Source organism: Phalaenopsis equestris, unplaced genomic scaffold (genome assembly GCF_001263595.1).
Source record: "Phalaenopsis equestris unplaced genomic scaffold, ASM126359v1 Scaffold000224, whole genome shotgun sequence".
Taxonomy (NCBI): domain Eukaryota; kingdom Viridiplantae; phylum Streptophyta; class Magnoliopsida; order Asparagales; family Orchidaceae; genus Phalaenopsis; species Phalaenopsis equestris.
The window spans coordinates 830994-846426 of record NW_018164666.1 but is presented as its reverse complement, the minus strand read 5'-3'; the positions used below and the strand labels follow the sequence as shown (position 1 = coordinate 846426).

Here is a 15433-nt window from a genome sequence, read left to right as displayed (position 1 = left end):
AATAGGATTGCTCCTATTTGACACAAAACAATTTTTAAATGTATTTTTCAAATAATTTCAATTTCTTCACAAGCCATATTTTCATTGTAAAGGGGAAGATTGTTTTCTCTTACTTGAATTTTTCGTCAATAAAAATCTTTATTTTATTTCAGCAATTTTACTTTTGAAAGTTTAACATCTGTTTAACTTAACTGTTGTAGTCGTACATCTGAATATTTAGTAGCATTTCACTTGAGTAGTTTAACTTTAAACTTCTTACTTTACTTTGTTTTTATTTTTATTTTAATTTAAGAATATAATATAAATAGTTAGCTTATATATATTTTCAGCTTCTCTGTGGGATCGATGTCTATGGCTCCATTAGAGTCTTGTATTATTTGAACGATACATATATTTGTGTTATATGTAAAAGAGAATTAGAAGTTTAAAAGAAATTTTAAAGATAAATTATTTTCATTAAATTTACATTGTTGTTTGGGTTACATTGCATATTCATTATTAATTTAATCACAAGTTTCTGCGCATCAAGTTTTTGATCATCCGCCGATCTGGATTTCATTGTTGAAAATAAAAACATGTGATCGGTGTCAGAGAGTGAATAATATTTCTTGAAAAATTGGAATGTCTAATTGTGGTGGATTATGTTTCAAAATAGATAGAAGCAATCGTCATACCTAGATATGTTGCTTGGAGTGTTTCAAAATTTTTAATTAAAATATTTTTACAAGATATGAAACGCCGAGAGTAATCATTACTGATAGATTATCTGATTTTAGAAATGTTACAATTGCAAGATTAGTGAAAAAATATAATATAATACTTAAAATTGCAACTGTTTATCATCCCCAGACTAGTGGTTTAGCAAAAGTATTTAATCGTGAAATTAAGAGAATTTTGGAGAAGAGTATTAATCTTAACAAAATGGATTGATTTATTAGATTAGATATTGCATTATGGGCATACATGACAGCTTATAAGACATTTATAGGAATGTCCCTATATAAATTAATTTTTTATAAGACTTATCACTTGTCAGTTGAATTGAAACATAAAGTTTTATTAGGCAATAAAAGAATTTAATTTCAATTTGAAAGAAGCTGGTGAGAAAATATTATTGCAATTGAATGAGCTTGAAAAATTAGAAATGAATCTTACGATAATGCGATGATTTATAAGGAAAATATGAAAGAATGACATGATCAGAAGATAGTGAAAAGAGAATTTGATCATGGACAAGAAATTATATTATATAATACAAGTTTGAAATTATTTCCTGGAAAATTGAAAGTGTTGCATTTTCAAAAACTGTTGCATTTTCATCATGCGCCGATCTGATGCATCATGCGTCAGCACTTTGGATTTTGGCGCATCATGCGCCAAACCCCAAAATTGGCTGTTTTTGCTCTAAATTTTGCTCATTTTGTCATTTTTGTTCCAAATGCCTAAAAATGGTATACTTGTAACAAAAACAAAAATATATATATTTTTAAAGTGCAATATCACAAAAAATATGCATAAAAATGATACTTAAAACATTATATTATTTTTGTGTATCACTCATCAACAAATAGCAAAGGGAATTACTATTTCTGAATTGAAAATATAACCTCATAAAGCTAATTTTCATAGAATCATTGATGTTTCTAAAGCTCAAAACACCAGAATAAGAAGGCTTACACATTTTTAACCAACTCATCCAATGAATTTTATGGTCTTTAAAGACCGGAAGGAATTTATCAAAATTATTCTCAAGTTTTTAAATCAAATTAATAGGTTACAAACAAACTAATGCATATCATGAACAATGCGAACTTAGCTCGATTAATTTTCCATCATTTTTGTTCAATTTTGTGAATAAATAAATTTGAACATTCTTATAAAACTCACAAGTTAAATTAATGAAATTTGAACACAGTCCAACCGCTTCGTTAATTTTCACGAATAAATTAATATGTTGTTTAACTAGTAACTTGTCAAATGCATACTTATATGATATATCATTAAATAAAATATAATTAATCATAACTAATTTAATCTTTTTTGTAATAGTAACATTATATTATAATATTAATATGTATATAAATTTAATACAATATCTCTTCTTATTTTTTTATTTTAATAAAATATTTTTTTAGTATTTATTCATGTTATTTAATTGCAACAATGTTTTTTCACATCTTATATATTATTTTATTTATTTGATATAAACTAAGTAGATATTAATTTAAATTTTATCAATTGTTTGTTTATGTAGATGTATGAGTTCAATCATTAATAATTTTATATAAGAAAATAAAATATGCATTCAATTTTTTAGCTTATTTTCAAGATCTGAATGAAAAATTAATTGCAAATCAAGTATGATTTTTAAAAATTTTAAGCAAGCCAAACACAGATCTATATGTGAAAACTTTTGCTCAAGCTTGACTAGAACATGACCAACTATGATTTTACCAAGACACTTGCAATCAATGGCATTCTCAACTTTGTTCGACTGGATTACAAACCTAGCTTTTTTATGGCGGGGATTTTGGGGTGTAAGCGAGCTAAGTTAGTTCGAACTCGACTCAATAATGAGTTCGCGATTCAAATTTATCGAGCCCCGCACCCGGGCTTAAATTCAAAGTTGTATATTATATGATGTCGAGCTCGAGAGTTGGTAGAGTTAACTTGATTATATTAATTAATTCATTAATTAATATTATTTTTCCTATAATAAATAAAGCTTTTATTATTGATCAAAATGGCTAAATCTTATTTTATAAAAATCATGATCAAAATGGAGTTTTCAAGCTAACTCAAGGCGGCGAATTCAAATTCAAGTTGTAAGCTCGAGTCAAACTCAAGCTCAAGCCAATCATAAATCTCACAAATCAAGCTTGGTTTTCCCATCGGTCATGGCTAGATGAGGTGACAGTTCTTTAGTTGCGGTTTGATTTTCTCAAATAAAAAAAATTTGTAATTGTCACCACAACTTTTGAATATCAGATTATTTTTCAACAGCTTTACAGTTATTTTTTAATAAGCTGTAGCTGCCCAAAAACAAAAACCCTGTAATACATATAATGCAATATTTTGTATGTCCGAAAATTAGTTTAGCCGAAAGAGTGCAACGATTAAGTACATAACCCAAACGATCTAACCCTTTACTATAAACTAATTATATTTGAGCTCCACATTTAAAACGTTACAAGATAAGATGTAACAAGTGCTTGAAATATAATACATCAGGCGTACTAACAAAAATATATAAAAGACACATGCTACTGATTAATTACTTCATGTCTAATCCATACGAAGTAACTTATGAACTGACTTCTCACTTACTCGAATGCCATTTTTGGCTTACGAGCCAAGCCAGATTGGTAGATTGGTCCGAGTCAAGGACGGATCGAAATAAATTCAATCATTTAATTTGGCTCACAACTCGACTTGTATGGCTGAATCTGAGCATCGTTCAAACCCTAGTATTTTTTTCTTGATAATCACAACATAAGATTTCAAAATGTCACGTCATCACATCAGCCACTGAAGTCGAGTCACACATCAACGTCCACGTGACATCCAATCCACACAAAAGCACTCTCCGAACTTAGAGCTACGTTCGGATTATAATAGTTAGGAAAATCCCGCTGTATTACAAGAATATTTCATTTGCGTTATTTGTAAAAAAATGAAGTGTTATTTGGTTATTTTTAAGTGTTATTGAAATATTCCCCACATTAATTGATTTGAGGTTGAAGTGTTATTAAAATATTTCCCCACGTTACTTGATTTTGGGTTGTGTTATTCCAATAATATAGTAAAAATTAAAATAACACGGAGAATATGCCGAATAACACAACCACAAATTAAGTAATGCGAATGAATATTCCAATAACAACGCAAAATAATCGAATAACATCATATAATATTAGAATAACATTTCATTTTTTATAAACAATGTTGCTGAAATATTCTTATAACATATGGAGATACTCCTAACAAATGCAGTTCGAACGTAGCGGAGTTATGATCTAATACTTTTCCCATTCCCATATACCAAAGCCTTCCGCTGCTTGCTCGCCAGCCAACAAAGAACTAAAGACACAACCAGTTTAAATTACTTTAAAGAAAGCTTTGGTTTTCTGAGTAGCAGAGCGAAGAAAGAAGCAGAGATAATTGGGTCTGCTCTCTCCTCCGATGCCTTTGCTTTAGACCCAGTCTTCGCCTTCCCCTCCCCCCGGTGAGAGACGCCATGCACGAAAAGAAGCAATAAAGAGAAAGCAGGGCGAGGTCTCTTTTTCTTTTCTTTCCTCTTTTTGCTCAGCTTCGCCTTTGTATCCTTTTTCTATATTTACATTTTTGATTTTGTTAGGAGAAGGGATGGGTTACTTATGATGAAAGAAGGAGAAGAATCTTCATGCACGTCTTGATGCCTTTGAATTAATCTTAGACCGGTTTTTTAATTGTTATTTTTTGATATTTGAGCCGATTTAATGACAAAGCCATGCATAGAACTCAAAAGATTTTGGTTCGAGCTCAAGGTCTTGACCAATAGAAGTCTAAAAAGATGAAATTTTGATGAGATTGGTATATTGGTTAAATGTTTTTGTTTATTTATTTGTTCCTTTTGTAAGAGATTGTTAAGGTTTTATTTTGAAATTGGCTTTCAATAGCTTGTAGAAGAGGGACGAGCATTACTTTTTAGGGCTGGAAAATCATCAAATAATTATTTTTTAAAATTTTTTGGCAAAAAAAATCTTTTGAGTTTGTATAAAATTACTAAATTTTCTTAACTACATAAGATAATTAAAAGTGTTAAATTTTATTATTTAAATAGAAAAATTGAAAATTCTAGCATATCAACTGCCTATTTATAGACATAATCTGATTACGCCCTAATAATTTATTATCTTTTTCTTGAAAAAGAAGTTTACAAAATGACACTGAATAAACTTAACATATATATATATATATATATATATATATCAAATTAATGTATATGGTTTAACAAAAAGTGCTTTTAGAATTACATTTACAACGTTTGTAATTTTTTTTGAATAGCTATAGAGAGCCTCTTCTTCAACAATCCAACATGTATTTGCAGCTTCCACATATATAAATGCAACAAACACATAACATTTAAAACACATCAAAACTCCCATAAACAAACACCATAAAATCAGAATGAAAAACCAAAATCCTCCTTCCATTTCAGATATTTCAACCATAAAATAAACAAAAAATATATAAATCTCTCCTCACAAAATCATTTTTTTTTTCCCTCTCCCTCCACTCTCTGAGCTGCTTTTTCGCTCTGTTTGAAACTAAAGGAAGGAGATAAACTAAAGCGACTGCCAAAGCCCCGCCCATCTCTGCCAAGAATCTTGAATGCGTTTTTTTTTTTCTTTTTTCTTTTTTTTTGTGTAGAAGAAGATTGAAGAAATCGAAATCAAAATCTTCTTTTTTTGTGTTCTTTGAACAGTACGTTCTTAAAGCGGAGCTCTCTCTTTGACAAAATCAAACCATTTTTAAACTGTGTTTTAAGACTCTGAAGCCCAAATGATTGCTGCGCATTCAAAATGAGAGCCCGCCGGCGGCCGCCTACGGACGCGACGGCGGCGGCCTCACCGCACCACCCACCCCTACTCCAGCACCGTCCCGCTTCCACCGTCCCCCCACCACCACCACCCACCCCCTATGCTCCTCTGGGCGACCTCCCTGAATCCCCTGCTCTCCTGGAAACACAAGGCAAGTAAGAAATAGTTCACCAGAGATGGTTCAAATTCGCCGGTGAAGAGAACAATTTGCATTATGCAGAGGTAAACAATTTTCAATCTTTTTTTCTTTATATAATCATATAATTATATATAAAATGCATTTTCTTAAGCTTTCGATTATTTCGAATCTACTGTCAGCATTCTTTGAATAGCAAAATAAGCACAAAATTCTAAAAATCAGATTTTTATGCCTTCTATATTACTGCTCATTCTTATTATTATTATAAAATCTTCAATATAACAATCTCTCCACACAGTATTCCATAGTTCTGCAGAGCAAACAAAACAGCAACAAAATACATTTGAACAAGGCATAAGATCAGGATCATAAAAAACGACAATCTAAGAAATTATATGCAAATGAAATGTTAATTGAATCAAACATTCAAATAATTGCACCATAAAAGGAAATAAAATTGAATACCTGTTATGAATGGGATCAGGACCATTAGGCACTCTCCTCTTGCTCACATAAACAAGCTTCGCCATTGCGTTTCTACCATTACTCATTTCCCTCTCCTTCAACATCGCCGGAGCCAAAGTTGGCGCCGGAGCGAAGCCTCCGCCGCCGCCGCCGCCTTCTCCTACCATGGAGACAATTAGACCAATGCAGAGGAAGCACGACAAGATGCGGAGGAAGAACCTTAGGAGCTTTGCATAGCCATACATTTCTTCTCTCATTTTCTTCTGTTTTTTAATCCGAGCTTAAGTACTCTTTCTTTTCTGAGCTCTTGTCTTCCCTATTAATCCATTAAAGAATCCATTAATATGACAGAGGAAGAAGATGAAGAAGGAGGAGGGGATGAGGGAAGAAAGGAGGGGATGAGGGAAGAGGGGAGGAGGGTTGGGTAAGTGGAAGATTTTGGGCATTTAATTTATATATATATATATATATATTTCATGTAGAGGTAAGAATAGATTATTTAATTAAATAATTCAAAATGCTAAGTTTAGCTGTCGCAATGATTAAATGTGTGGATAATTGCAAATATTTTATGTTAAAGCATATAAATAATAAACAGGTTAAAGTAATAATTGATCAAGTACATGCATGGCATGGTGATTTTGTCCTGTCACTTTTTTCTTAATAAAAGATATAACTTGTGTATTTACAGATTTAAGAGTTAGGTTTTAAGTTATATATATACCTTCTTATTTAGGAGTTAAAATAGTTATATTTTTTTATGTGGTATGAAAATTTTGGGTGTATAAATATAAAATGTAAAATTTAGATGTTTGATCTATAAATAAATATAATTTGGTTGGTATTTATGTAAATGCACCTTTTTTTTAAATTTAAATTTAAATATAAATTTTTTAATGAGGCGATTCTGTCGTGCTTTAGATGGACCGGGGAGGGAGCTCAGGAATTTTGTGAACAGAGGAAAGGGGAAAGGGGGATTCGAATGCGAAGAATCGTTTGAAACCCTCCGGTGCACTTGGAGCAGGTGGGGCCCACTGCTGAATCACCTTCTGGCAGGAGAATTTCTTTGTTTGTTTGTTTTTTTTTTTTTGGAAAATTGAAATAGATATTTGGATTTATATTTTTATTAAAAAAATATTTAAATTTCATTTGATTTGGCGGTTCGATTAAAATAATACGTTATATATATATATTTTATTCGGAGATAATTTTTATTTACAAAAAGCTAAAGATTTAAATTCTATTTTTGAAATTATGGGAAAGTGGAATTATGAAATTAGCAAAAGATAAAATAAAGTTTTTTTTTTATATAATATATTTTAAATCAGGCCATATTTCTAAGTTCTATTCTTGGGCCAAGCCCACGAAAAGCCTGTTGAAGCACAAATTTCAGTTGGAACTCAGATATGAAATAAACACTCAACTATATATTCAATTACTTCCAGGCTCTGAAATTAAAGTATTGTAGAATGCATACATATATTTTGCAAATTTAGCTCTCAGGATTTTTAATTTAGGGCTGAAATAGCCTCTTCGTACATGTTATTTCAGCCAATATTAAAATAGTTTGAGGTGTATTTTGATATTTTAAAAAACTATAATATTAAAATGATTCCTACAAACTCATGAGACTATTTGGACTAGGGGTGCAAACGAGTGGAGTCGAGCTCGAGCTCGAATGATGAGCACGAGCTTGGCTCGCAGTAGTAGAAGCCGGCTTGCGAGTGGCTCACGAGCTTGATAGAAAATTTCATTTTTTTTTTTTTATGTGAGCTCACCGGATAAGATATTGGTAAGCATAGGAGAATTATGGCCACAACTCATTGGAAAATCTATGAAAATCACTAGCGGCATGCGAATCAAGTTGTTCTGCGAGCCAACAAACCGAGCAAAGATGAGCTCGAGCTCAACCTAATGGCTCGATAAATTGGGCTCATAAACTCGTTAGCAAGCCGAGCTAGAGCAGGTTCGCAAGCTGGTGGGCTCATTTACGCTCCTAATTTGGATACATTCTCGTTAGCCTTTAAACGCCATATATATCTCGGGGGCCTTTCCCATTGTAGGGGAAGTTATTTGGGCTTTTATGCAGGTCATTTAAACGAGCCCATGGACAATAGAACATTCGAAGAAGAAGACCTGCGAAAAGAATAATATTTATTTCAACATTTTATGAAATAGAATTTCCAATAAAAATTTCAGACGAAAATATGGGGATCAAAATTTCTATAAATGCCTTGATATTATCGATCTTTTTTCTTAGTAAAAATATATTATTCTTATAATCATCATATTATAGTTAATATAATTATGAAAGATTGACCTTAATACAACTCAATTCCTTTATATTTAGAAATCTAACACCTTAACTTCAAATTCATGCATCGCCTTATTTATGTATAAAAAATGTAGAAGTGTCAAAATAGCCTCCGACTATTTAAATATGATTCTGAGTTTATAGAAGTGTCAAAATAGTTATGAGATTATTTAATTTAGGGCTGAATTTGTCCGATAGAAAGCTATTAAAACTCATTTTTAAATAGATTTGAACTATTCTGACATTTCTATAAACCCAATGATTAAAACAACCCCATATAAATAGTCGGGAACAATTTTAACGTTCTACTCATATTTTTTATGCGCTATTCAAAATGTAAAAAGGTGAATTTAAGTGTTAGATGTATAAATACGTTCTTACTCTGTGAGTAGTACAAGGTTTGAGGGGCAATTGCCCACCATTCATGAACTTTGGATTGATTTCTTGTTGAGGCTAATATTGAAGGGTTCTATTAAAAATAAATGCAAGAGGACATGTTTTATTATTGGAATAATTACATACAAACATTCATATTTATAAATCAAGCCCCTAGGAGTTTTTTTTTTTTTTGTAAGTGTCCAAATGATGCTTTTATGTGCATCACGATCAAATCATTCAGACTTTGGTAAATATGGGCTGAAAGTATCATTAATTTTGATATTTGAGTGATAATTTGGGAAATATATGAAAATATCAATGATTTAGGTGCCTGAGATAATTACATACAGAGTACTCTAAATATTGCTATTTACAAATCAAACACCCATATAAAATTTTAAACTATGAAACCTAAGTTGTTTGTGAAGAAAAACAAAATCATTGTAAAATTAGTGACCATAAGACATTTAAATATTTTAATACTATGTATATAAATATAAGAGTTTAGGTGTTAGATATACACATTCATATGAATGATATGGTATGTATGTAAATGCCACCTTTTCTAATCTCCTCATTCATAATCTATTTCATTAAATCTTCAAAAAACATGCATAAAAATATTTGCTTCTCAATTTAAATTGCAAAAGAATTATTCCACCAAGGAATTTGAGATGTTATAATAGTCTTATATCAATATTATTTCAAACCTAATTTTAGAAAAAATAATACGCGCGGAGTCCAATGAAAATTACGCCGTGGAGGTGATCGGCCCGGTAACACCAGAGAATATTTATCTCGTGTTATTCATGTGTTATTGTGTGTTATTCAAGCATTATTGTATGTTATTCAGGTGTTATTATATTCAGAGAATATTTCAGATGTTATAATAACACAATAACACATCAATAATACTTGAATAACACACAATAACACATAGATAACACGAGTAGAATATTTTATTTTGTTATTGGATTCATCACCTCAATGACGTAAATTTATTGGACTCCGCACGTAGCACGTAGCTCTTCATGCGGAGAGCTGATATAATATATATTTTTTTAATTTTAAAAGTATTAAGATCATTTTATTTAAATAATTAGTGACTATTTTAACCCTCTGCTTTTTTAAAATAAGGACAGTCAAATTTAGATTTGACTCTGATAATCATTCACGAAGCCAATAAATTATCCTATTTCCCGATAAATAAATAAAAAAAAAGCACATTTCATAATTATCATAATCTTATTGGGCGCGTGAAGCATTTACATTTATTTATTGAAAATGATTTTATAAATGCTTATGTCCGGCCTTTAACCAACATAATATACTGTTAATATAAAATTTTAAGAATATTTTATTTATTTTTATTTTTTTAACTGACGACCGCGGTATTTGACCAATCTGGGCCAAGAGCATTTATTTACCTCGCGGGTCTCGGCCCACTTGTTATATCTCCGATGGTAAAAATGTAAATAGTAATTAGTAATTTTTTCACTTTTTGATGGGGGAAATTTAAATACATAACAACCAATTCGCACTAAATTTTATTTTTTTACATGTTTACCACTCAATTTTTACATTTCATCTAAGAAAATGATTATTTTAACTTCTTAAAAGTGAATATATGGGTGTAAATAGTCAAGTTGAGCTCGGACCAATTTAATGTTAAGTTTGACCAATCAATCCAGTTCGAGCACGAGCTCGAGCGTAGCTCTTCTAGTTTGAACCGACTTGTTTAGAAATGAATAAAAGAGATAAATTAAATATATTTAACTAAATATTTAGAGAAAAAATATAAATATTGCTAGTAATTTTTTAAAAAAATATTGATTTAAATATGTTTTTTATTAGTTTTTTTTTTTTTAAACGAGCCGACAAGAGTTAGGGTAGGTCTAGCTTGTGCCGAGCATATTAGCTCGTCAAGCTCTGTTCACGAGCTGCTTATTGAGTCGAGCCTAAGCCAGCTCATGAGTCAGCTTAGCTCGCTTACAACCCTACATGAAACACACATTTACATGAATAGGTACTAAGGTTTCAGTGTTAGATATGCATATACATGGGAACTAAGCCAAGTATCTAAGATTATAAATCTTCATATATTTTACAATATTTTATATAAATAAAAATATTTAAAAAAATAACATGGAAAAAATAATTAATAAAAGATTAACTAAAATTAATCATTCAAGTACTTTTAAGACTCGGGTATTAATTTATAATTATAATTATTTTTACAATTTGTATACAAAAGTTTGACTTGAATGAAGTATTTACTCATCTAACATCATATTTGTATAATAATTGAGAAAATTATCTTCGCACCACATAATTCTTATTTATTTACATATCTAACATCTAAATATTTATATCTATAACACTTTGATATTATAAAATTTATGCAATCTATATTACACTTGTAAGAAATTAAATATTTTCATGTGATATTCATTTTTTTTTGGTATTATTTGCATAAATATTCAAGTTTAGGTGTTGGATAAGTAAAAATATGAGTATGTAAATGCTCTAATAAATGATTAATTAGGGTCGCGTCGGGAAGCGAACCGAACCGGATGAATGAACCGGCCTTTAGATCATTAACTAACGGTCTGACATGAGCATGGCTACACCGCCGGCCAACCGAACCTATTTGACCTCACTGCAGCACTTAAATTAATCGGGACCCACACTGCAACCGTAGAGTACAATTATGCGGGGTACTTTCTCTCTCAAATTTCTTTGAACTATTTTTTGATATTTTCTTAAAAATAACATCATATGAATTTTTTATAGTTTATTACAATAAATTATACGAAATTATATAAATGATATAAACATTTTTGCCATAATTTAGAGATTATTAGGAAAAAAATAGATAAATAAACTCCAGAAACATTACGAATAGTGAGTGTATAAATATAACAATTGTAGAGGTGTTTTGCTGTCAAATTACTAATCTTTTGGTTTCACGCAGGCCACGGGTCGATCCCCGCGGTCAACCTGCGGGTCGCATCTCAGGATAAGTTTCTGAAACGCAATAGCTCCCATACAGACCCTAAATTGACCTCATGTAAATAATGAATTATCTATTTAGACATTTTACTTCTAAACAGAAATTAGATTTAAATATATGTTAGAGCAGATTATTCAAGTATCAAGTTTTTTTTAATAGGCGAAAATTTTGTTAAAAAAGATTAAATTTATAAATAAATTATGACAATATATATATATATATATATATTGCTAATTTGTTAAGAAAATTTATCCGAAGTTTGTAACAGTGCTGTCATTCTGTCAGAATTTAATTACCACGCTAGCATTTACTTCTTCTAGCTGTCCTCGGCCAGTAAATTACAACTAGATTTATTCGGGACCTAATATAATTTTAAATAATTTTAGAAATATTAAGAGATTTAAAAAGCAGTTTAAGAAAGATAATCTTTTTGTATGGTTGTTAAATAATATCTTACAAATTTAAAATGATTTTTGTAATATAAATATTTAAAATAAGAAATTTAAGCTCGGATTTATTTTAATACATATTTATCATTATAGATTTTAATTAATTAATTTATCATTTATTATATATATCTCAAAATAAATTCAATCACAATAAAAGTATGTTGACATAAATTAAAAATGATTTTTTAGTATAATGTAGAATATTAAATATTCTCTTAACTATAAATAAATAACTAATTATAGCATATAAATGTTAATTTATTTATAGTATTAACATGTTGAGCATATTGTCACCTCCCAACAAAGCTCTCGGGGTGGTGGGAAACTCTTCATTTAACTACTGTTTTTCGGCCGTACATCTAGCCGATGTGGAACTTTTTGTCCGTGACATTTTCCTCCACTTAATCACGTGACACTCTCGTCACGTATCGGCTCCTCCGAGTGTCCCACTAGACAATGAAGAGTCTACACACCTGGAAAGCAGTAATCTTATTTGATACCACTTGTCACCTCCAAAAGAGCTCTTCGGGGTGGTGTGCAGTCCAGGATTTAAATATTGTTTTTCGGCCCTACACTTAGTCGATGTGAGACTTTTTGTCTATTACAATATACGGGCTTAAAACCTAATTTGTTGAGCAAATCAACTAAACTTCTTATTTTGTATTCTGGTCACAAACTGCTCAAATTTGTGAAATCTTTAGAAAAACATTTATAAATCAATTAATATCTATAATATATATATATATATATACACCACACACAGAGATAAGAGTATAAAAAAGTTCATCTCTCTATATATGCACACGTACATTCACATAAATAATTATAAGGTTACAGAAAATACATATATGTGGCCAATTTCATACATATCACCCAATTCCGACGTTTATATTACTCAAATCTTTCATATCACATTTAAAATAATGTCATTATTTTAAGTTTCATAAAACCAAATACACCATTTCATTCCAAGGTAAGGTACATTGAATGTATGTAAAACTTAAACCGAGATGTTATTGCTGTGAATACATAAAGAGTGGTATATTTATATATCTAGAGAGAGAGAGAGCTTTTGTAACGTGCTAAAATAGTCTCGGACTATTTAGATGGGCTACCGGCAGAAGCCAATCAAGTAGATCTTGAATTGAGCTCGATGAGCTGACGAACCAAGCTTAGCTAGCCTGAATCAATTCGTTAGCTCGTATGATGATTCATTTTAAAAAATATTAATATAATATACTTAAAAAATATTAAATTTGTAGACTTTATATTTAAAGTATCAAAAATGCTAAAAAGTAATATTTTTTTTATTTTTATATTAAGTGATTTTTTTTAAATTTCTCTCCAAATTGTTCGTTCTACTAGTCATTTTATTTTAACCAGTATCTTAAATTAAATTATTTTCATCTTTTATAATAAACAAGCCAGCACAAACTCATTGACTTAACCTAGTGGTCAAACTCAAACTCGATAAAATAATCAAGCTCAAGCTTAGCCCAAGGGTGGTTGAGCTAAACTCAATCCCTTCACCTTTTTATACAGAATCGTTTTAGCCTTAGAGTTTATAGAAGACTGAAAATAAAAAAAATTGAGGTTGAAATAGTCTTACTGTTCAATTTTAAAATACTCTAAAAACATTTATCACTTTTATAAACTTTAAGGCAAAAATCGACCCATGCAAATAAGGAGGACTGTTTTGACAATTTACTCTTATATTATATATACATTACACGAATCACCAGCAGACCATAATAAATTATATACATATAAATAGGGCTGTCAAAATGGTCGTTGTTGGCGAACAGCTCGTGTTCGGCTCGTTAGGAAGCTCGTGTTAACGAGCTGAACACGAACAACACAAACAAATATTTGTCCGTTCACTTTCGGCTCGTTTTGGCTCGAAATACTACTAATCAATTATATATGTATATATATTTATTTATTTATATTTATATATATATATATTTGATGAGTATTATTTTTAAAAAAATTAATTGGCTACAAGGTTACAAAGATTTATAATCAATTAAAAGTATTAATTAAGAAAATATAATAAAAAAATATTAAATTGGATTCAAATAATATTTTAAATCTTGCCCCAATCCTTAACATCTTATGGTTACGTGATTAGGGTAGTCCAAACAACAGGTTGTCAAAACGACTCTTTGTCCGTAAACAGCTCATGTTCGGCTCGCTAAGCAAACGAGTCGAAAACACACTTTTTGAGCTCGAAATATAAACGAACCAAACGTTTACACCCCTAAATATAAATTGTGGTTAACTTTTGTGCCATGCTTCTTTTTTTTATTTTTATTTTTATTGGGAAAGATGATCCTAAAAGGTAACACATGACTCACATTAAATAATTACATTCTCAACCACCATATTATTATAATATAGAATAAGCACAACTACAAACTATTCGAATTAAAACAATAATCTACAATAGGATATGGTCGCATTATAACTAAAAAAATTCTACTTTTTTTTTAGAGGACAGCACCAATTAAATATATATTTTGCCCTATATTTCTCCCTCGCCCCTGCTCTATAAGAAGGCTTGTAGCCAGCTCCTTCATTCCAAACTCTGCTCAAGGTTGAGAAGAGCGAGCGTGAGAGAGAGGGGAAGAATGGCGAAGTGGTGGTTAATTTCGTTGTTCTTATTATCTCTTTGGCCATTTCAATCCCACTCTCGCCCCCTCCCCTCACACTCCCAACTCTCTGCCGCCGATTCAAATCCCAACGCCGCGAAATCTTCCGTCAATGACGAGAAAAACATCGTCTTTGGAGGCGTTGGCGGCTACGCCGGAGCTGGTGGAGTTGCCGTGGGTGGCATTCCGGTAGTCGGAGTCGCCGGCGGCGGCGTTGGAGGTGTCGCAGGCGTTGCCGGTCTGGGCGGCGTCGGTGGTCTCGGCGGCGTTGGTGGCGGAGTCGGTGGTGTGGGAGGCGGAGTCGGCGGTCTTGGCGGCGGTGTTGGTGGTCTTGGCGGCGGCGTTGGTGGTCTTGGCGGCGGCGTTGGTGGTCTCGGCGGAGGTGTTGGTGGTCTTGGCGGCGGTGTTGGTGGTCTTGGTGGAGGCGGAGTTGGTGGGGTTG

General features: G+C 31.3%; 2 protein-coding genes across 2 annotated transcripts; one reads left to right on the top strand and one right to left on the bottom strand.

The window, feature by feature from the left end:
• Positions 1–5644: 5644 nt before the first annotated feature.
• On the bottom strand, positions 5645–6588 carry LOC110023508. Its single transcript, XM_020722965.1, has 2 exons — positions 6187–6588; positions 5645–5720 (listed from the first exon to the last, which is right to left on the bottom strand). Exons 1-2 carry the CDS (start codon positions 6441–6443, stop codon positions 5681–5683), a joined length of 297 nt encoding a protein of 98 aa, XP_020578624.1. The 5' UTR covers positions 6444–6588; the 3' UTR covers positions 5645–5680.
• An 8320-nt stretch (positions 6589–14908) lies between these two features.
• On the top strand, positions 14909–15365 carry LOC110023570 (glycine-rich protein 5-like; the record flags this gene model as incomplete). The annotated part of the gene is given in 1 exon segment (XM_020723051.1): positions 14909–15365. A coding segment is annotated over 1 exon segment (395 nt), but the record flags the coding sequence as incomplete, so codon positions are not given.
• Between the last annotated feature and the right edge of the window lie 68 nt (positions 15366–15433).